A 23,440-nucleotide genomic window follows, 5' to 3' on the forward strand; every position below is an offset into this window, starting at 1 on the left:
TTTAGGGGATCTTGTATTGATTGGGCAGATCTTAGCCGTTGAACAAAATCGATCTAGGCCATTGATTGAGAGTGAGCTCAACTATAAATAGAAAGCCTCTCCTCCTTATTTGTATTCATTCATTCATTCATTCTCTTGGGAGAGAGTAATAAAACTCTGAGGCACTTACTCTAGTTCTTGTGTTCTTTGTTCTTTATTCTCTTTGTGCTTGTTTTCTCTCTTGGTTGCTAGGAGTAGCTCCACTTGTGTTTGCACTTCCACACCATAGTCCAACCTTGGTGGCTTGGAGTACCCATGTTGATGTTAAAGCTTCCGCATCCTAGAAGCCTTAAGGGCTTGGTTCCAACCTTGGTGATTTTGCATGCTCATTAGGTTTGGGTAAGGCTTGCTTAGTCACAAAGAAAAATCATAAGTGTCAAGAAGCGTCTAAGGTCGTACGTCCCGTTAGACCTTAACTCTGATATTACGACAATTTGGGCTTGAAGGTTATGATGGTATGACAATATCATTATACATCTATTAATTAGTTTCTTACTTATATATAATCTGATTGATTAATTAATTAATTAGTTTTTCTCTTTTTGTGTCCTTGGAATTTAATCAATAGCTATTAGCTAATGAGTCGTAAACTAGTTACGAGAGTATAATCTTCCTGGGTTTTACGACAATGACATTGACATTCACATAATGTGGAAAATAAAAGAAAAACTCGAAAGCAACGGATGAGACAAAGAAAGCTTGAGAGAGAGAGAGAGAGAGAACGTGTGGGGTTTGGTTTGGATGAATGGAGCAGAGGGGTGGGTGTTGTTGGTGTTGTTTATGACTGTATCTCTGCGTTTGGGAATCATGAGAGACAGTGAGCAAAACCTGCAAGAGAATCCAGCACCCAAACATGGAAAACCTTAGGAATCCACCGTCCGCCTAGATTCACAATCTCTTCTTTCATCTCCTTTTTGTTCTTTGATTCGGGCCGCTGCATCCATTGATCCGCAACATTGTTAGCTACTGGTTTGGCGTGACACTTGCATGGAATATGTGGGGTTGAAGACGACAAATACTTCCTCTCTTCTACTTAGCTTCAAAATCCAATCCTCAAAATCTCAAAAAGAAAGCACAAGCTCAAGCTGTCTTTCATGGAGAGTAAGGGATGCAGAAAACCAAACCTCACCCACAAATCTCAGTTGCTTTACTGTTTATTCTCCCTCATCCTTTTCTCAGTTTGCTTATTGGTTGGCATCAGCGGCACTACAACCAGATATCAACAAGGTTTGCTCTTTCTCATCTAACATGGCAGAAACGAAACCCTGGTGTGTGTGTGTATATATATATATATCTGATATGATGATTGATGACACTCCATTTTTGACGGTAGATTTTAGGTTTCTACTGTTTGCTAAAGCTGCAGTTGGTATTTGTTCTCAGGTGAGTCAGTGAACTGTACTATTTATCTGTGTCCTGCTCCTACACAGTATTACTTATTAACTCTTAACATATGTTTCTCTGATCTAATACAAGAATCGTTCATGGACAATCGATCTATACATCATTGTTTGAGGGTTAAAATTTCATATGATATTGGATTCACTAGTAAAATAAAATGATCTTCTTAAAAGATTTTAGATTGAGTTATTGTGTCTGTACAGTGTGTGTACGGTAACAATAGGCTAAGAAAAATTATTGCGGCCCTTCTCCATAAACCACCACGAGCCTTCTGATGCATCGAATGGAACCATGCTATATGACTAGGGCTTCACGCCAGGTCCATCTCCATCCGAAAAATAACAAAAAGAAAGCAACACATGTGAACCCTGCGGCAGTACTGCAGAATTTAGGATTATCTTCTTAATTTTAACGAGTCTCGGTAACTTGAGGTAGCAGAGCTCAGCGCTTTAACCCAAACCACTTACTGTCTAGGAATAGGTTATATATTTGTATTGTTTATTTGTTTTGACTTCCCGTGTACATTGGTTTTTGTTCTCGGCTCAGAGCGCGCATGGTATTTGTAGGGGTCATAGATTTTGATTTTTGTGGTAAATTATCAACTAAGTAATAGTATAAGGTGATTATTACGATTCATTTGTCACAGGAAACTGCCCAGAAGAATGCCGTTGACATCCCAGTACGCCCTTTAAGCTTGACCAGGAGATTGTTGAGTGGCCCGGGATCATCCCCGCCACGGTGCATCTCAAAATGCGGCGACTGCACACCATGCAAGCCTGTTCACGTGTCGGTGCCGCCCGGAACACCGGTCACCGCGGAGTATTATCCAGAAGCATGGAGGTGTAAGTGTGGCAATAAGTTGTATATGCCATGATGCTCGTGTAATTTTGTTTGGTCATGTAAACATATGAGTAATGCTATTGCATGTGACGATGGAGAGACTATTGCTGGTTTTGCTGTGATAATTTTTTTCTTTTACTTTAAATACATATATATGTAAATAATTGTAGCATTTATATAGTATTTGTTAATTAACAACTTAACAGAGGAGTTGCTCATTTAAAAAAAATGCAAAATTCTATGTTAAAATCTTAAAATAGTGTGAATTTAAGAGAAAGTTATCGTATAAAATAATTTGTATAAGATAATTATTTTAAATTAGGTGCAAATAAAATTTGATGGAAATTTTATCGCATTAATTTAATTTAATTTGAACTCACTTAATGATATTAGTGGTTGCAGAGACTGTTGTTCTTTCTTTAGATCATGAGTTTGAACAGTTGTGTCTGTAGAGTATATGTTGTCAATAACTACGAAAAATCATTAACATGTATTATCTTGTAATTACTTAAATTACTGAAAAAATTAATTTGATATGTTTTGATTTTAATTCAATTTTAAAAGTTAATTGATTTAATTTAATTTTAAAATCAAAAAATGTTGTAACAGATGAATCTGGGTTTAATTTACTATTATATATATTCAAACTATCGCATGGGTTAGCATGAATTAATTGACTTTAGTGGTAAAATGATTTGTTATTCTCCATAGAGATTATGAGTTTGAATATCGACAAGAGTATGGACATTCATAGTTAATTAGTTGAAGATCTTTAAATATATATGTCTTATATTTACTCTATATATATCAAAAAAGAAAAGAAATCTTTCGCAAGTGTTTGGATTAGTTGATTAGGGTTGTTTCATCTTAACCAAGAGTTAACATTAAATGTTTAATAAAAATTTTAAAAAATTATTTAGTGCATGTCGCATATCGTAACATACTACTAAAACGACGAACTGAAACACACCACAAGCAAAATTGTCCTTATTATATAAATATTAAAAAGTATAAGGATTTTTTTAAAATTAATCATTTATTAAAAATCCATTATAATTGAATTATAACTCTTTAGGGAAAATTCCATGTTTAGTACATAAATTATCACTTTTGTTCCGATTTAGTACCTCAACTTTCATTTTTTCAATATCATACCTAACATTTATTTTTTATTTAATTTTAGTACCATGCCGTTAAAAAGTTAACGGCACACCTGACGTGAAATTTTTAATTTAGGTAAATTACATGATTCATCACTCAACTATATTCTCACTTCTATTTTGGTCACTAAATTTTAAAAAAATTCAATTTAATCATTAAACTTTCAAATTACTTTTATTTTAATCTCTCTTTGATGATGTGGATTATTTTATTATTTTTTTTTAATATGACATGACGAATTTATTATTATTAATGTCAAATTCTATTTTCATCACTTCATTATGATTATTTTTTAAAATTATATTATAATTATATATATATATTTTTATTATTTGAAAGCTAATATCGAAATAGAAATACCGTGTCCTTTTTTTCATTAGTTATATTGTGGCAACTTACAAACTAAAAAATTAAAATTAATTTGTATAATTTGTGTTTGCTAATTTTATCATTAAAAAGTATATTTTTACCGGTTTTGTTATCTGGTTTTGTTATTGTTGGGCATAACAAAACCGGTAAAAATTACCTAAAACATTATTATTTCTACCTAAAACATCATTAACATTTCCGGTAAAATGCCCAACAATAACAAAACCGGTAAAAAAAATAACAAAACTTGTAGCGTTTTACCTGTTTTGTTAAAATAATGATGTTTTCGGTAATTTTTACTTGTTTTGTTATTGTTGTATACCAGTTATATTGTAAATTTACCTATTACATTATAATTATAACATATGTGTTGATACTTTTAGAAAATGTATCGACACATATGTTTAACTATTCTCTTATTATAATATAATTAATGATATATTATTCTTATTATAAAAAATAAAAAATATAATTTATAATAATTTTATTTTAATAAAATATAATAATCATATTTTTTATTTATAAAATTATAGATATAATATTTTAATATTAATATTTACATAAATAATATTAAATAAATTATTCTAATATTTTAAAAATAATAATATTATTTTGTTAATAAATAATATTGTTTTATTGTATTTGATGTTTATAGGTGTTATTACTGCATTTCTTTTAAATTCCAAAAGTGTCGATACTTATTTAAATGGAATCGATACTTTCAACATATCCGGTAGGTAGTTTAATGTAATAGGTAGCGCCTATTTTTTTATCGTTTACATTATTATACTTGATAATGTTTCCAATAAATAATCGGTTATGTTATCATTGGTAATATTTTAGGCGTTTACCTAATATATTGTAATAACAAATTAAATAATTAACCTATTTTATTATATAAGTGCTACCTATTACGTTATATAAGCGCTTCCTAATAAGTTATTGTGTTTGATAATGTTTCCAGTAATTAACCTATTTTATTATATAAGCGCTACATATTACATTATATAAGCGCTACCTATTACATTATATAAGCGCTACCTAATATGTTATTGTGCTTGATAATGTTTCCAGTAATTAACATATTTTATTATATAAGCGCTACCTATTACATTATATAAGCGCTACCCAAGGCCGGCCCAACACATGTGCCACATGGGCGACGGCCCAAGGCATCATGTTGGGGGGAAGTTTTCTAGGGCTTAATTTCTATGTTACACGGTTTTACTCGCCTAAACCAGTTGAAGAAGTCTCTGGTTGAGCAGATTTGGAATTGAATGATTTACCATTTTTCTTCATTAATTCTGTACATATTTAAGTATTAGGTTGTATTTCACTTTCATCGGTAGTTTCATACTCCATTGTCAACCAGGGTAGTTTTCTCATTTGGTTCTTAACTTAGAAGGTGTGCATTGGGGAGTTGTTAATGGTGAAGAACTCTTTGAACACAGCTGATACATATGGCTATATGACTGTCCCTTGTTCCCATATGTAATGGGATAAGGGGGAGGTAAGATTGTAGGCTGCCCCCAACACCAGGTTGAGAGCAACTTCCGTAGAAGACCTTTGAATTATGAAATGCCCTCCGTAGGACTCGATCCCACGACGTCAAGGTTAAGAACCTTGTGCTCTACCAACTGAGCTGGATACATATGGCTATATAACGTAAGAAAATCTTATTCTTTTAGTGTTTCAGCTTCAAACTTTCAATGAAAACGAACTAAAAATTATATCCTTCTCATTCTTTTTCATAAGATTACCCAATCAATGTACAAATATACCAATGTACTTTTTGGATAATCTTTCCTACATTAAGCTTAGTGCATTTGAGATTTTTAGTTATTGTTATGTATTCCTAAATCATGATTTAGTTGTTGATTAATCTATTTGTATTTGTTATGATTAATGATGTGTAACATGTGTTTGATATAAAATCAGTACCTTGTTCTCGACTGGCACCTTGACTTGCACTTTGATCTTGAGATTCCAACGACTAATCTTGCTTTAAGAACTTGATTGAACAAAGTAGTTATCTGTTTAAATCATAAATCTAACATTAAACACTACAGGAACCATATTTACCTTTGATCTAGGTTTTCTACCGAAAACTTGTTGGAAACTTATTACCTGTGCACAATTTCCCTTCAATTCTTTCCATTTACTACTATGTTGTTAGTTGTGAAATTCTTGATGTTTATATTCTGAATTTTATGCCAAATGAATCCGAATGTGGAATCAAATAGGCCCGAGATTCGAATTTAGCATCTCTTATTCTTAGATTACTCGGTTAAACTTATCTAATAGGGGAAGGATTTATGCTTGGATTCGAACTTTGAATTTATTAGATGCCAGTTTTTGAAGATGACTGCATGAACCATTTGAGTTTCGAGTTCACTTAAGAATGCTTATTCTTTCTCTATAGTGTGTGAATTTGGTGGTTGACATGAACTAATCCTATGATAAACTCATCCTCGAAGTGTAGTATCGAATCGGCCCGAGATTTGTATTTAGCATCTGGAATCTATTTTCCTATTCTTCGACTACCTCGTTAAACTTTTCCGGTAGAGAAGGACTTATGTTAAGATTCGAACTTTGAATTTGCCAACTACCACATTTAAAAAGTATCTGCATGAGCGGATTGAGCTAAGTTTTGAGTTCAGGAATGCATCGTTCTTTCTCTTCTAAACCTTTGATGGTATGTAAATTTGGTTATAACTTGTAGGTGGTTGGCATGAAGAGATCATATCCCTTTTCTCTAAACAATGTTCCAGGTCCCCTTATCGTAAAATAATAGAGGTTTTTGCTTCAAAAAATGCATGAAGACATCGTTTTAGGTGATATTTGTAGCCTTGTAGGTTTTAGTTTGTATTAGTATTGTTATTGTTTGACTATAATTTCTATTACATTTTTGTTTTAAAACAATTATTTATGTTTTGTCTATTATACGATACAAGTATAGGGGCATAAAATTGTTATATCGCCCAGGACATTAAAACTCATTGGACCGGCCCTGGCGCTACCTATTACATTATATAAACGCTACCTATTACATTATATAAGCGCTACCTATTACATCATATTTTTACTTGTTATATTGTAAAGTATCGATCATTTTTATAAAAAGGATCGATACTTTCAACATATTAGGTAACATTATGATAAAACCGATAAAATTTACCTGATATGTTGAAAGTATAGATACTTTTTATAAAAATGTATCGATACTTTGTTGAAAGTTATGTAATTTATGTTTCAAAAATTTTTTAATATTGCATCATGTTTTCCACATACAATATTAATTTAATAATTTCATTTACACAAAATATTTGATTGTTTTGATATTTTATAAAATATTATCTAAATTTAAATTTAACAATTTTAACCAAAAATAATAATATGTAATATCGATGTTTATTATTTTTAATTTAATAATAATATATACCGTAAAATAAAAATAAACCATTAGACATGTATAATTACTAAATTAATATCTTAAAACTCACTAAAAAAATAACCTTAAATTAATGTTTTCCATGAAATAAGTATGAGCACTTATATATATGTATCGATACTTACCGATAACCAAAGTTTACCGATTACCAAAATTTTTAATAGTTTTTCATGTTTTCTACCTAAAAGATTATTAGTCTGTCAACAAATAGATAGGGCTAAACCGAATTTGTTAAATATCTTTTAATATATCTGGTAATGCCGTATTTTAGCCATATATTAGTCGCCTTTCCTGAGACAATCCCGGTAATGATTAGTAAGGTAAACCCATCAGAATCACTGAATAATAGGAGGCGGCGTTGACCTTGAGGTAGTAGGGGTGAGCAAAACTCAACTCGACTCGAAAAATTGATTTTTTCGATTCGACTTCAATTGACTTCTCTTAACTCGAAAAAAATTTAAGTTTAAATCGAGTTGTAAAATACAACTCGAATAACTCAAAATTTTTTACTAATTAGTAAATTGATTTTTAATTTTTAATCGAAGCTTGAGTTAAGTCCCTAGACTTTGTATGATATATATAAATCACATATGAAAAAATATTGTATATGATTATAAAATATTATTTAAATAAAAATCAAATGATGTTATAATATTGTAAATATTTAGAATTAAATTTAAATAGAAACTCAAAAATTTGACTCGAAAAAATTTCAAGTCGACTCCGAGTTATAAAATAGGACTCGTTAACTAGAATAACTTTAAAAAATTTATTCACCTTGATTCGACTCGATCGAAAGCTTACCCTAGATAGCATATTGAAGTTAAAAAGGTTGGGCGTAGGCGAGCATCAGGTCTGGAAGAAATAAAAGAAAAAGATAGAGATGAGGTTGTCCGATGAGGCAAAGGTTGACAACGTCAGTTGAGTTCTCAAACGACGACGGCGATAACTCCAATGGCCGGTGAAGGGAGGTGTGCGGTGTCAAGATATAGAAATCATTTTGGCCTTTTCTTATTCTAAAAGTTCTCCAAAACCAATTGAAAGAGAGAAAAAGTAATTTCCAAATATGCCATCCAATTTTCTATGATTCTCAAAACAGATATCAGATTTTACCTAGAATTCATTTTTGTCATTACCTTTACAAATTAGGTATCGAATTTCAATTTGTCCCCATAATTTCTAACCCAAAATTGAAGTGTAACAAAAACAAAAGATTAAAAATAAAATAAAATAGAATTAATATAAAAAATTGAAAATCAAAATTCAAAGTTAACATGATTATAAATGAAATGAAATTAATTTTGATTTTTATATTAATTTTATTTTAAATTTTTTTTCGATGCAATAGAAGTGGATTCCCATTTTAATGATAAAAAAAGGTGAAATGAAATTTCAAGTCCAACAATCGTTGAGGATGTAGTCGCTATTGATCAATGATAACAATCAACGGTGGTTGACGAAGGTGATAAGTGATGACTAACAATGTGAACTTTAATTGGATTTAGGGGTCAAATTGATATTTTATATAAATTTTAGAGGTTAAATTAGTATTTATAAAATTTAAGGTCAAATTAGTATTATGTCTAAAATTCATGGGTCAGGTTAAAATTTAACTATTTTTATAAATATGTCACATTTGCAAAGTAGAAGTTAACGACTCAGTGATTAAAATAAGAAGGGTTGAAAATAAGTGAGCAAACTAAATGTTTTTAAAAGAAGTGACCAAAACCAAAGAGACCAAAGTCATAAGGGATCATTATTGTTTACCCTAAAAAACGATACAATTGCAAACAGTTGAGACAACTTGGACGGCAATATTATTGTATTCAACATTCAACAGGCTGTTCGCTTATTCGTTATCAACTCGTCTTCCAATAATCACCTGCAACAACATCTTACATATTTTATTATTTATTCAAAAAAAAAAAAGAGAGAAACCGTGTTAAGGTTAAAGACTCTTCCGCCGGTCGGCCTCCCTCCGAACTTCCACCGATAATTCAGAAGAACGCTCTCGTCGTTAAAATTCATGTACGTTTTCATATATCTTCTCCGTCAACGTTTGAATTCTTATACAATCCAACTCTGCCAACTAAGATCTCCATTATTTTTTTCTTTTTTAGTTTTTCTTTCCGTATTTTTGCCGAAGCAATCCGCCGTTTGGGTTCGATCTCTGGCTCCACCACCTATGCCAGAGATTGAACATGTCCCAAAGAATGCCCTCTTCGGCAAATACGAGATCGGCAGGCTCCGGTTGCGGCGCCTTCGCCAAGGTTTACCATGCGAGGAACGTCCGTACCGGGCTCAGCGTGGCCATTAAGGTCATCAACAAGAAACGGCTGTCCAGCCCCAACTCGGTGTCCAACGTCAAGCGCGAGATCTCCATCATGAGTTGCTTGAACCACCCTTATATCGTCAAGCTTTACGAGGTATTGGCCACCAAAACCAAGATCTACGTCGTAATGGAGTTCGTTAAAGGTGGGGAATTGTTCGCCAAGGTTGCTAAAGGAGGTTCACCGAGGATCTCAGCCGTAAGTATTTCCAACAGCTCATCTCCGCCGTCGGGTATTGCCACGCTCGCGGCATATTCCACCGTGATCTGAAACCTGAGAACCTACTCCTTGACGACAACGGGAACTTGAAGGTTTCGGATTTCGGTCTCAGCGCCGTCACCGATCAGATCCGAGCCGACGGCATGCTTCACACCTTGTGTGGGACTCCTGCTTACGTGGCGCTGAGATCTTGACAAAGAAGGGATACGATGGAGCTAAGGTGGACGTCTGGTCATGGCATCATTCTCTTCGTGTTGCACGCCGGTTACCTCCCTTTTAACGATCCCAATCTCATGGTTATGTACAAGAAGATCTACAAGGGTGAGTTTAAGTGCCCTAAATGGATGTCCACGATACGAAATGGTTCCTGTCTCGGCTTTTAGACACGAATCCCGAGACGAGGATCACCATTGATGAGATCCTAAAGGATCCATGGTTCAGGAAGGGCTACAATGAACCCAAATTCCATGAGGATCAAGTCAAGGACGAAGCTCAGATCAAAAGCTTGGAGTTGAATGCATTCGATTTGATCCTTCTCATCGGGTTTGGACCTGTCGGGTTGTTAGATGAATCCCATGATTTCGGTGAACGTTTGGTGTTAAAAGAGGCACCGGAGAAATTGGTGGAGAAAGTGAAGGAAGTAGGCAAGGGCGAGATTGAGGGTGAAGAAGGGGAAAGAATGGGGTGTTGAATTGGAGGGAAAAGACGGAAATTTTGGTGTAGCTGTCGAAGTTTACCGGTTAACCGATGAGCTGGTGGTGGTAGAAGCCAAGAGAAGGGGCAGTGATGTGCAATGGTACAAGGAATTCTGGAACGAAAAGATGAGGCCCGCCCTGGTGGAAACATAGAGATGGAAGTTTAACAAGATTGTTAATTTCAAAATGGCTGCTTTTTGTTATCATTTTTATTTGTTGTTAGAGTTGATGATATAAAAGGGAAGAATACAGGCAATATGCTTTTTTCTCAATGGAAGAATTTTCCTTTGGAGGAAAAGGAAGGGTGAAACTTACTTCTGTAACATACAGCAGTTGGTATAATAATAATGCAAGTTGAAGTATGTTAGCAGCATTTTTGTAAGATAATCGCTTGTTTTGGGGGGAAGAACAAAATTCACACCCCCAACATTACCTCTACTGTTGTATTTCTCTGTTTGTGTATATAAGAGAAGTGGGGACAAAGAGAATAATAAATTCATTAATGGAGCTATGGCATTATCCTCGAACTGCAATGATAAGAATATGATTGAATTAATTATCTATAAGATGAAACGGGGCAGAGCAAAAACGTAATCCAATCTTATAAAATAGTCCATATGCGGATGCATTGTATATGCATACACTGAATGGCCCAAAAGTTAAGCTCACATTCGCAGGCAAAATTTGTGGGTCTATTCATTTATGCAGCAACAATGTCTGGCCCAATTTACTCTAAAATCTTCCAACTTCAAATTAGGGCAGAATCACCATGAAGGAAAAACAAAACCCAAAACACAGAAAGAGGTAATGGCTAACCTAGCCGTTCATGGAGGTTTAGAACTGAAGAAAATTTGTTCGTAAGGTACGTTATCGGGTTTTGGGACTGCTTCTTTTTCTTCTGTTCCGGTGAACTGGGAAGTTGAGAATGTCTGGAAAGGCAGGGATAAATCTTAAGCTCAACAAAAAACCAAAGATTTCCATGGGGAAGCCTAAGAATTACATTAACAGGGAAGGCCCTAAACCTAGTGTTGAAATGGGTTGTTACTCTTGGGAAGAGCAACTCTAATAGTAGAAAACTCAAGGGTGCGGATGATGGGAGAAGAAAGCGAGTTGATTCTCATCAATTAAGTTCATTTAAGATTGATAAGAATTTAGAGGCAACCAAGACGAAGGCTTCGTCTGGAAAACACTCGAAGATGGTCAAGAGTGACCTAAACAAAGGGAGAAAAGGCAATGGCAAAGCTTCTCCTCCGTTAGAGTATGTTACTAATCAGGTGAAGCTACTTCTCGTAACCCTAAGAATGCCAGCAGAAGTGCGAAAGATGAAGCTGAAATGGGTAGTGCTCCAATTGATTCATCAAAGAAATATGCCAATGCTAATGCCAGATCCAACTCAACTAAAAAAACATCTCGGGATAAAAAAGCTTAAAAACTGATTCAGAGTTGTAGATGATAAACCAAAGAAGAAAAAGAGAATTCTTAGATCCTTATGATACCTCAAACAAGCGGCTAGATGATGGCACTGCAATCAATGGTCGGTTTTTCCTTACACTTCCCCAATTTGTCTGGTGTTCTTTTATTTGCACCACTTTGTAATTATACTTGTTTGAAATGGAATTTTTTGTTTGAACTTTTATTTTTTCTGTTTCTTTATTCCTCTTCAGAATGTAAAAAGGATAAAAAGATTTGGCGGAAAATGCTCCCATGTCAAAGAATGCGCAATTTCGTGGAATACAGCCGAGTCCCTCCATCCTTTCCTTTGTGGAAGATAATGTAATTTGTTCGCCTAGTGCCTTGAGATGTTTGGACTTTAAATTCAAATCTTTTTATTGATTCTGCATTCTGACTTTTAAATACCATTTACAGTTGCTAGGGCGTAGACGAACTATTGAGATCCAGAGAGCAGGCTATAACACTGAGCTCTCTGCCCCGTTAGACAACATCCCTTTCTCTACCAATCCTGAAAGGGAACGCATTGAGGAAACGTGTGTCTTTTTTATTATTATCAATGTGATAATTAGCTAAAGTTACTCTTTTTTCTGCTGTGTTCATCTATAGGTCAATGTTTTTTGCAGATATTTAGGAACAAGTTGCATTTTTTTGCTGCAGCAAAGGTTTCATCGTCATTTCCCTCACCTGATATTCCAGAGATTGCATTTGCAGTAGATACCTGATGTTTTTCATTCTTTCCTTCCACATCTGTTGGTTTTATTTTAGGTTTCAATTTTTCTGGATATTGTACGCTTTCCATATTGATGGCTTCAAAAGTGTTCGTTTTCTCAGTATAACATTCTATTGTCTCATATACCAATTGAAAGAGTATAATTCTCACTCTATGGTTATTGCAAGTATCAATTGGGAAAGTTGTACGCCAGCAGCTATAGTAACTATGCTCTGTATCTGTACTCTTTCCAAGTTTGTCTGTGGGGACTTATGATGAGACTGCTGGATTGACTTTCTTTTTCTGCATGCGACCTTCCTTTCATTGTCCAATTTTAATGAGTTTCTAAGATTGGATTATCTTATTTTCACATTAAGCTGGTTTGACGCTTTGCTTACCGTCTGCTCATTTTTGTTTTGATGCGACATATGACAACTTGTTGTAGTCTCTAAAATCTTATCTACATATATTCATGTTAAGAATATACATCTTTATTGCCCTTGTTAGTAGGTCAAATGTTGGGAAGTCATCTCTTCTCAATGCACTTACTAGGCAATGGGGTGTTGTACGGACATCAGACAAACCAGGCCACACTCAAGTCCTCCCAATTTTCTTAAATCTATGCTTTCAATTTCCTGGTAATATATCTTTCTTGCAAAGGTTACAGAAACTGTTTTTGTTGCAGAGTATTAATTTCTTCGAGTTGGGATCAAAGCTCTGCTTGGTTGATTTGCCTGGCTATGGCTTTGCCTATGCAAAGGAAGAAGTTAAGGAGGCATGGGAAGACCTGGTGAGTACATTGTGTTTGGATCCAGGCATCCAGCCTTTGCCAGCTGCTGTTTTTTATCTTTTAGTTAGCCTTTGCATTTTTTAACACCTTATTGGTGCTGAACACGATAATTAATCTGTGCCGGTCCTAGTTATCAGATTGCTTTGCTAGTGAGCATGATTGTTTTCATCAGTTGTTGGACAAGGTAGACATTTGTTTTTTCTGAACCAATCAAGTGTTAGACAAGTTTGTGTGTACTGGTAATTGACAATGGGAGGCTGAAATTATTTGTTTGGAATGTTTTCCGAGTTGAAAATCTGAGAACTGACTGAGTTACAGTCTACGTTTTATGGTTTTTCTTCTTGTTAGTTTCTTGTCAAAACCAGTAAGGTATGATTTAACCTCTTGCAGTTAAGTACTTGTTAACTGTTAAAACTTGCAGGTCAAGGAGTATGTTTCAACAAGAATTGGTCTAAAACGAGTGTGCCTTCTCATTGATACAAAGTGGGGTATGAAGCCTAGAGACAATGAACTCATTGATTTAATGGAAAGGTATATTTCTGTTTTATTTTCTCGATATCAAACTGGTGACTTTTAAGCCTGTAATTAATATTTTATTTGCATAAAAAGGCATGTAAGGAAGAGGAAACTTAATTTGGTATTATAGTTGCATATCGTTTGGTACTCTGGGTGTTGCCTCCTTTCCCTGGATAAGAGTAGATTAAAATCTTATTGTACAACATGAAGATTTTGGTTGATGTAGGCATTTAAAGGAGTGCAAATGCCTAAGAGTTAAGATAACTTTTTAGAACAACACATCCTTTGTGTGTGGACCCGGGGGACCCCATACGTTGCATAACTGACACTGTCTCAATCGGCAAATGGCAATGAAGATTTGAGACTCAAGTTTCATTATTTGGTTAAGAGGGAAAGGAGGAGGTGAGGTGAAGATCATTATTTGCCGTTCTGGAGATACTACCTTAGATGGCGTGGTATGACTAGGCAGCGATCTTGCATGTCTGTTGACCTTTATGCATAAGGGAACATAAACCACACTAGGAGTATTGCATGTACTTGATTTATTTTGTTGATTTCTCATTTATTAATATACAGATCTCAAACAAAATTCCAGATTGTCTTAACCAAGACGGATACGGTGTTCCCAATTGATGTGGCACGTCGTGCAATGCAAATCGAAGAGGTGATTTTATGCATTGATGTTTCACATTTTCATTGAAATTAGCATCTTGCCTTTGATGCTGACCAGTTTCTAAAATCCATGTGGCTTTGCAGAGCCTCAATGCAAATAGATCTCTTGTTCAACCGGTGGTATGAAGAAACAAACTTGTTTGATGTTCTATAAATTATCGAGTAGGATGCCTATGTAAATGGATATTGATTTTATTTCAGGTGATGGTGAGCTCAAAAACTGGAGCTGGTATCCGAAGTTTAAGAACTGTCTTATCTAAGATTGCTAGGTTTGCCAAGCTCTAATTCTGGCCAGGTGATTATTTCGCTTCTTGTCCATAATGTCTCATGTAGTTCTTTAACTGTTGATGAAATTAAAAACATTTTGGATTCTTTAGATGTGAACTGATGAAATTTTCCCCCAAACCTTGTAAACTGTGATTGACGGGTATCGTTTACTAATCAGTGCATCAGGAATGGCTTCCAACTTGATAAGGGTTTACCTTTTGACTAGTTTATGCGTCTAAAATTTTAACCTCAACTCATTGTTTTTAGTCTTTTTTGCTTCTGCTTTAGAGTTGGCAGGGTGAAGGGCAGAAGTTGATATATTCATTTAGTGGACCTGCTCTTGTCATTGTTATCAGCTTCAAGTTATTTAATCAGCATAGAAGCTCACAGGAATTGATATATATGGAGAGGTATTGATGGGGAGTCCCCACTCTTTCTGCAGCATCACAAGAAACTTTTTGAGGATTTGTTTTTATTTTAAAAAAGCCTTATAAAACAAAGCTTTAGGGATAAGATACTTTGTTGGTAGTATAAAGAAGGTACCAGATGTTTGTATAAGCTTGGTATTTCTCAAAAAGCAAAAGCACGGTGAAGTTGTGGGTTCATTCATTGGGCAACCATAGGGTGTTCAAAGCTTATTATTGATGCATTGGTAAGACTAAAATTGCTATCTAACCCAACTAAAAAGATTTGCCAAAAGCCGAAATAGGATTAGGATGTGACCAATGTTACTTGTAGGTTGATGCTGGTGCCAGACCAAAATTGGCACTCTGGATATGAAATTAATTAGATAAAAGGGCAAACTAAATGTTTAGTATTCTAGCCATTACTTTTATTTTGTTTTGGTCATTCAACTATTTTTGTTTCAAAATCATACATAATGTTTAGTTTAGTTTAGTTGTTTTTTTTTGTCACTTTTCTTCAAAAAAATTAATAGAATTGTTGAGTGTTATTTTTTTATTTTTTATAATGATGATGTGATATTATCTTATGTGACATGTTAGTATATCATTAATTTTTTAAACTGTGGGTGATTAAAATAAAATTAAAATTAAGAAAAAATATTTTATTCGTATTTGTTTTCAACCAACAAAATTTCATCTTTTATTAATAGATCAAAATATCTATTAATTATACTTTTAAAAGGTAGACTAATAAAATATAATTTTACATTACAGTCACAAATTCAATTAGCAAAGGATGAGATTTTAAAAATCAATTAAAAGCAAAAACTAATTTAGAAATAATTAATTTGATATTTGAGTATAATCAATATTCATAGATCTGGACAGTATATTAGAAATTAGAACGTCGAAGTAAATTAGAAATTAGGGCGGGCGAATTTGGAGAATGTCCGCTGAGGCTGATCCTGATTTTTCTGTCTGCAACTCTCGCCGGACTTTCCTTATTACAAACAAACAACTCCCACTCTGCCTTCTCCAAGGTATCTTCTTTTCTTCATATCTGTTTCCTTACCCTCTTGTATTAACAATAAAACCTTAATTTGTTTTGAACTAGGTCCGGCAAGCTATAGAATCTGGGTCTGGACGTGCGTCGACATGGCCAGTGGTCGTTACTTGTGGAGGCATTTGGTTTCCTCAAACTCAAAGCACTCCACTTGATTCCACTCCTTTAATTGTATTCAACAAATCTTGTGCAAATACGTTTTCTTGATCTCGTTATTTTGGGGGTTTGCTATTCTTCCTCGTCATTGCAATTGTTCTTTGTATTTGAAGAACTACAGTTGTACATATTTCCTGGATCTTGCTCCTGTAGCTTCAATTTGGGTCCCAGATTGACAGAAATAATAAATTCCTTCTCGATTAAAAGGGACATATGTATATATATATATATTGTTATGAGCTTCTTGTGTGCTTTGGAACGTGTTTCCTTTCTTCTGATTATACCCTAGTCTTACTTTAAATTGTCTGTTGTCTAAAGCTAATGACTTTGTTCTTGGACTCAGCTTCTCCGTGCCCATTCAATTTGTTCATAAAATAGTAAATTTTTATGCTTATGAAAGTTGTAATAACTTCCAATTTGGACTGGTCTTCAAGCTTATAAGCTGCATATCTGGATCAATAATAAATGTATTGAGGCTGTAAGATTGAAAAGTTATATAGTTGGAAGCTACTGGAAATAGTATTTCAGCTTCTCCGTGCACCATTCAATTTGTTCATAAAATAGTAAATTTTTATGCTTTATGAAAGTTGTAATAACTTCCAATTTGGACTGGTCTCTTCAAGCTTATAAGCTGCATATCTGGATCAATAATAAATGTATTGAGGCTGTAAGATTGAAAAGTTATATAGTTGGAAGCTACTGGAAATATGTATTTCAGTTTTCTATGCAACTTCTTGTTTGTGGAAATATATCCAAATCAATGACATGCTGCTTCATGAAAGCTTGAAAGGTTACTGTGAATAAGCATCTTCTTGTTTCTGAACTATATGTGCATGTATCAGGTTTTCGGTGGTTACAGACTTGCAATTTGTTGCTGGCACCATTTATGTAACTATGCATTGGTATCTTGTAACTTCTGTTTACAGTATCTTTACATAGTGCTAAATTTTGGCCGCATTGTAGGGTAAAGGCAGTCTCATAACAGTTTTTAAGGTCACCGAACCACATCCACAATTTAAAATATTGGGATTTTTAAGAAGTAAATCACGTCTACGACACTGTTACGTGTTACGTAACATCTTCAACATTCACAAACCACATCTGCTACAGACACTGCAACTGCAATTTAACATGGTTGGTGTTTTGATATTACTAAGTAGTTTTCCTCTTGGTCAAAGATCTCACTCAAGATATCGGATTACTGTTTGATCCTTTTTTTTTGAATGGTTGTCATTTATTCTTTCATAATCTTTCCAGCCGTCTACACATTCTGTAAACTGTCCCTCCCCCTTTCACCTTGTCTCCCTCCTTCAACTTTCTTTTCTTTCTTCCACCTTGGTTCAATAGTAAGTTTTTATTCACTTTCTAGATGCGAATATGAGAAACTTTCTATGAATTCTGGGCTGCAATGCATGAAAAAGGATCGATGTTTGATTGAATTATGATGTTTAGATACTACCAAGAACTTAGGCTAATGGATTATATATTCAGGCTGTAGATACAGTAATACCTTGTTTACAATGAGCATACGAACTTGTGCAGGTTATATGAAAATAATGGCAGATGAAGCAATGAAATGGGACATGATAGGAACTGCGGGTATGAATTATATGGTGTCATGCTCATGGATGGTTCCCTTAAAATTACATAAATGACGTAGTATAACCAATAGAGGAAGTGAAAGGGTTAACTTTTTTCTATGTTAAAAGTACTAAAGTTTCTTTCTCATATTTCTATTTCTTCGCTTCCTCTATTTTCTTGATTCTGTAGATTTTGTGACTAATGTCGAATTTATTCGAACGTTATAAGATACTACCCCTTGATGTGAGTAGATTTTGAGCTCGCTTCAATCCAGTATAAAGGAGCATATGCAGGCCTTTATAAAATGACATCTTTTTGGTACAGTTTATTATATCATAATTCGTTAATTATTTTATAATATAGTGATCACAATAGAAATAATATAAAAATCAAATGATAAAATAAAAAATTTTATACAAAAATGACCAAAATAGAAGTAAAAGAATTGAGTGATTATTTGGGTAAAATACTTGCATCAAGTGAAATCGAATCAAGCTTTTAAGCAGCAACCACTAAAAGTAAGACGTGAAGTAGGTCATGATAACATGACTCCAAGTGTGGAGAGACAATGGCGCGTGTAAAAAATAATATATAGAGATATTATATATATTATTTCTAAATATATAAGATAAAATTATATTTTTTTCCAAGTTGGTCAGGTCATGTTTTTTTTCACCCTAAACCCGAATCAGGACTGAATATCACCTTTAAAAAATCTGACATGACCCGACTTGAATCTAATTTTTTTTAAAAACATAACCCAATTAAATCGGATCGAATCAAAACCTTTCGGATTCGGATAGAATGTCCGTTCCTAGGCGTGTGGTTGAGGGATGCCCTTCCGCTTAATCCAAAGCAAAGCACGTAATCACTGAGAAATACGGGTGGGAATAGGTCAGGCTTTTAAAGGCCTGAGTCTGGCCTATGATAAATTTTTTAGGTCGAGCCTAGCCTATAGACTATCAAAGGCTTTTATTTTGGCTCGACCTGGCCTTTTTAAAAGCCTGGCCTGATAGTCTTTTTAAAAGCCTTCTTCACATTAAATTTCATCTGACCCGAGTCGACCCAACCCAATCCGATTTAATTTTTTATTTATTAAAACCCACAAAATTTTTTAATTTAAAATATAAAAATACATAAAATAATTGTTGAAAGTCACACCCTAATATAAATTTGGTCCCGCATTTTAACTAAAAAAAAGTGAAAAAGTATTAAAAGAGTTAAAAAAAAATATAGCTAAAATAATTGTTGAAACCCACACCTTGATATCATGCTTGCCACAATTGTCTTCCCTCCCTCGAAAATCATGAAAGTTGCCTAGGAATGAATGGATTTTCGACTAGAGACTCTAAGCCGGTCATTATTTATTAAAATATAGTAATTTTCCAACCACTAATTTAATTATATTTTAATAAGGTGTAGGGTCTAAACCTATCATTATTTATTAAAATATAATAAATTTTAACGCAAATGTGCCACATTAAAAGATTCAATAAGGTCTATGGTAATAAAATAGTCATCCAAAAAATAATATAAGTATATATAAGCCGACCTATCAAGCTTTTTAATAAAACTAAATCTGATCTATTTAATTTAATATGTTTTTAAAAAAGTTTGAGCCTAACCTTTTTATTAAATAGGTTAATTCAAGTCAGGTTTTATGTAGGTCGTGGCCTATTCTCACTCTTATTAGAAAGACACCTGGTGAGTGGTAAGTGGCTTAGCTATCAATCGCAATTGTTGCCTTTATTGGCTTAAAAATATGAACCACACATCTTTATAAAAGGAAAAGTATGGCCTTTGGGCTATTCAATATTATTTGAAGTTTTTGAACCACACATCTTAAATATCTCAAATCCCACTAATGATCATCATCATCCAATAAATGAATCACTAATTTTCTTTCTACAAATTGAAATAAGAAAGGCTCAACATGTGATTTAATGGTCTCTAGTCTCATGGTTGGACTTGTGTCTCCATAAGTTCTCCTTTTTAATTGCAATTTTATGATTTCTTTTTTTCCCCTGAGGTGCAAGTATTCTGAAGCCACTTACAGCTGATTTCCGAACAATTTAATAAATTTCAATGTCAAACAAGAATATGAACACACTCAAAATCAAGTGCAGGCCGCACTAATCCCAATTTCATTCACCTAATAACGCTAGATTGAGAGAGATGGTATCTGTACAAGTAGGACGATGTCCAATGATAGTCTAGTCAGCTATCAGTTACGTTTGCCAAAGGACAGTAACTTTACTGAAACAGGCTTAATACAATCATATGAAGATCAAACAAAAGAGTTCAAAAACACAGTATGGCAATGTACAAACATCTTGAGAAAATTAGCAGTTTTAAGAAGGTTAGTCATAGTTGCTGGTGGAGGCAGAGCTAGAATCATTCTGTTGTTGAGGTTGCTCCTGGTGTTCCTCGTGTTGCTGTTGTTGATCACCCTGCCAAACCCATACAATATCCTGGAGAGCAGGCTTCATATCCTCTTTAACCATCTTCTGATATTCCAAAGTGTCTCCATTAGATTTCTTAATCTCCACTAGATGAAATGTCGGAGTCACTTGAAAGATCTCCGCATCGATTGACAAGATCCCTTTTCGACCCTCCTTTAGCCTTTCCAGTTTCCACACACCTGCATCCTTCTTTTTCACCTTTAGTTTCAAACGTCTAGCAGCTTCTTCCAGCTTAGAGATGATGACCGAGGCAGGTTGTCTGGAAGAAAATCTTGTTTCTCTCTTTTCAGAAATTCTGTCAAACAATCCTGACAGATCAAACCCATCTGAAAGTGATATGATATCAAATGCGTTTAGGTTTGGAAGTTGAACTGATTCTTGTTTAGTCTCGGCATTGTGATTGCTATTCCCACTATCCTGAGAAGCTTGCTCGTTTTCCATTTCAGGTTTTTTTAGTTCGGCAATCAATCCTCTCTTAAACCAACCACTTCCCCTAATCTTAGACATTGAAATCCTAGAAGTTGGGTTTGGATCCAACATCTTAGAGACCAGCCTGCGTGCTTCCGGAGGGAACCAGCTAGGATATCTGAAATCTGCTTTGCCAATTTTCTTATACATCTCCATCAAGTTTGAATCATGAAATGGGAGATAACCTGATAGTAAGACGTATAGCACAACTCCGCACGACCAAATATCAGCTGCTACTCCATCATAACCTTTTCTGCTGATCACTTCAGGAGCAACATATGCAGGAGTACCGCAAGTAGTATGAAGCAGGCCATCTTGACGCTTTGATTCCGCTAGCGCACTTAACCCAAAGTCAGAGACCTTTAGATTCTCATTCTCATCCAACAGCAAGTTCTCAGGCTTTATATCGCGGTGATAAACACCCCTACTATGGCAGAAATCAACTGCATTAATCAGCTGGATAAAATACTTTCTTGCAACATCAACCTTTAGTCTTCCATTAGCAACTTTGTTAAAGAGCTCACCACCTTTGCAGTATTCCATAACAAAGAAAATCTTAGTTTTGGTGGCCATTACCTCATAAAGCTGCACAATATTAGGGTGTTTAGCGATTCTCATCACCGAAATCTCTCGCTTGATCTGATTAATCGTCCCGACCTTCGTGACCTTTTCTTTGTCTATCACTTTTATGGCCACACTCTGGTTGGTTTGTATACTCCTCGCATAATACACCTTTGCAAAGGCACCTTGGCCAAGTTGTCGCCCAATTTCATATCGTCGGGTCAATACACTCGGTTATTTTCCATTCCAAACTAACCTAATATTTAGCAATATCAACTAACACACCTTGCAAGCACAATTTATGTGATTTACAGAACAGGTAGTATCTGTTATATATCAAGCTCAACCGGCTCCACAAAGTTCATGTAAAAACAGAAAAGGCGCTCTCAAAGTACTTACAAGCCTTTTCTGCTTCTGTGCATCGAAATTTAATGATGGTTCGCCAATAACTCCAAATCCAATATCATCAAAGATGAATAAGGTCAAGTTTCGAAAACCGGTAAGTTCATCAACTTCAAAGATGGAATTCTGGAGGATGAGGCACATCTTCCAGCATTCCCGGGACTTTTACTCTCTCCTTGAAAACGAACTTGAGAATGCTGAAAGGATGTACCAAAGGATATCTAAAGTACCCTCGATCAAAAAATCAGCAAATATTATTTATAACTCAAAATTGATTCAAAACCTGCAAAGAGAACAATTTAAACCCTCAAAATCTTTAACTTGCAATACATAAAAGCATCAACAAAAGAAAGGAAAAAGATATCAGCATGTAGTTCATCTTTTCCAGCTACTGCTCACAAATGAAATTCAGTTCAATCCATATACAAACTCAGCTAGATAATTCCATATTCATTTTACACTGAAAAATAACAGCAGGGATAATTTTAACCCCAAAAAAGGAAGATTCAAGAAATAAGAAATCAAATAAGATCCCAACATCAAAGCATAATTCATGATAAGAAGAATCAAAGAAAACAAATACAGAAAATAAAATACCTTATTTTTCCTGTGTCTTGAAGTTCGAACACTGATCCCAAACTTGATTTGATTATGTTGAAGCTTTTTGAGGAAAGCTAAAATGAAAACAATATATTAAAAAATATCAGAGCTTTGTTTAATAAGGGTTTACATTTCTTGCATCTGAGAAAAACTTTAGTTTAATGAAGGGAAGGAGGAGTTAAGATTCGGTGTGAGCAGTAGGATGTAAAATCAGGTAATCAGACAGGTTTCAATCGGATCTTGGTATATCGGGTACAGGTCAATTTAGATTGATTTGATATTAGATCTAGATCAAATTTAGGTCAGGTTAAATCAGTTCGGATTATTTTCATGTTGATTTGACACCATATCCAGATCGGGTTCAGGTCGGGTCATTTTCAGTTCGGATCGATGTCAGTTCAGGTCCGAAGCATATAAAGACCAGGTTAATTCAGGTTCGGGTGGACTTCAGTCGGATCTCGTTCAGATCAAGTCACATCATTGACAGATAAAATTCAGGTCGGATGTTTATCAGATACGGATTGAGTTCAGGTCGGGTCGTTTTTATTTTTTGGATTAATTATTTTGTTATCTTTCGTGATTGTTGAATTGCAAGTTGTAATTGTATATGATTTCGAGTAAATTAAGAGAAAAATAAATATTCATGGATCAATTTGTAAAAAATAAATTTAATGAAAAAAATTGAAGAAATGTAAAATTACAAATAAAATCTTAAAATAATTAAACACACATAGGTAAGGGACTAAATCGAAATAAATTTAAAATGTGAGGTTTAAATTAATATAAAAAGGACTAAATTAAACACATTTAAAAAATTATGGGCCAATTACAA

At 34.2% G+C, this 23,440-nt stretch overlaps 3 protein-coding genes and 1 pseudogene across 3 annotated transcripts; 3 read left to right on the forward strand and 1 right to left on the reverse strand.

Annotated features, from left to right (window-relative positions):
* The first annotated feature begins 1,013 nt into the window (after nt 1-1,013).
* LOC120200270 (EPIDERMAL PATTERNING FACTOR-like protein 4) lies at nt 1,014-2,444 on the forward strand. The gene is made up of 3 exons (XM_039201157.1): nt 1,014-1,266; nt 1,373-1,422; nt 2,087-2,444. The coding sequence occupies exons 1-3, from the start codon at nt 1,134-1,136 to the stop codon at nt 2,312-2,314; spliced, it is 411 nt and encodes a 136-aa protein (XP_039057088.1). The 5' UTR covers nt 1,014-1,133; the 3' UTR covers nt 2,315-2,444.
* A 7,002-nt stretch (nt 2,445-9,446) lies between these two features.
* Nucleotides 9,447-10,734, forward strand: LOC120200292 (annotated as a pseudogene).
* Nucleotides 10,735-11,722: 988 nt separating this feature from the next.
* LOC120200293 (probable GTP-binding protein EngB) lies at nt 11,723-15,311 on the forward strand. The gene is made up of 11 exons (XM_039201175.1): nt 11,723-12,039; nt 12,170-12,278; nt 12,372-12,489; nt 12,579-12,668; nt 13,173-13,264; nt 13,352-13,456; nt 13,878-13,987; nt 14,549-14,636; nt 14,729-14,764; nt 14,846-14,939; nt 15,200-15,311. Exons 2-10 carry the CDS (start codon nt 12,210-12,212, stop codon nt 14,927-14,929), a joined length of 792 nt encoding a protein of 263 aa, XP_039057106.1. The 5' UTR covers nt 11,723-12,039; nt 12,170-12,209; the 3' UTR covers nt 14,930-14,939; nt 15,200-15,311.
* A 4,920-nt stretch (nt 15,312-20,231) lies between these two features.
* On the reverse strand, nt 20,232-22,676 carry LOC120200295 (CBL-interacting serine/threonine-protein kinase 10-like). The gene is made up of 2 exons (XM_039201176.1): nt 22,606-22,676; nt 20,232-22,291 (listed from the first exon to the last, which is right to left on the reverse strand). Exon 2 carries the CDS (start codon nt 21,661-21,663, stop codon nt 20,476-20,478), a length of 1,188 nt encoding a protein of 395 aa, XP_039057107.1. The 5' UTR covers nt 21,664-22,291; nt 22,606-22,676; the 3' UTR covers nt 20,232-20,475.
* Between the last annotated feature and the right edge of the window lie 764 nt (nt 22,677-23,440).

The sequence above is a fragment of the Hibiscus syriacus genome, unplaced genomic scaffold (genome assembly GCF_006381635.1).
Source record: "Hibiscus syriacus cultivar Baekdansim isolate YM2019G1 unplaced genomic scaffold, ASM638163v2 tig00005936_pilon, whole genome shotgun sequence".
Taxonomy (NCBI): Eukaryota; Viridiplantae; Streptophyta; class Magnoliopsida; order Malvales; family Malvaceae; genus Hibiscus; species Hibiscus syriacus.

Bases quoted from the DNA above. Each gene is read 5' to 3' on its own strand.
- LOC120200270 (XM_039201157.1), top strand. From the start codon at position 1,134: ATGGAGAGTAAGGGATGCAGAAAACCAAACCTCACCCACAAATCTCAG. The intron at 1,267-1,372 runs GTTTGCTCTTTC...TTTTGACGGTAG, and splicing joins TACAACCAGATATCAACAAG to ATTTTAGGTTTCTACTGTTT. The intron at 1,423-2,086 runs GTGAGTCAGTGA...CATTTGTCACAG, and splicing joins CAGTTGGTATTTGTTCTCAG to GAAACTGCCCAGAAGAATGC.
- LOC120200293 (XM_039201175.1), top strand. From the start codon at position 12,210: ATGTCAAAGAATGCGCAATTTCGTGGAATACAGCCGAGTCCCTCCATC. The intron at 13,265-13,351 runs GTCCTCCCAATT...TTTTTGTTGCAG, and splicing joins ACAAACCAGGCCACACTCAA to AGTATTAATTTCTTCGAGTT. The intron at 13,988-14,548 runs GTATATTTCTGT...ATTAATATACAG, and splicing joins CTCATTGATTTAATGGAAAG to ATCTCAAACAAAATTCCAGA.
- LOC120200295 (XM_039201176.1), bottom strand. From the start codon at position 21,663: ATGAGAATCGCTAAACACCCTAATATTGTGCAGCTTTATGAGGTAATG.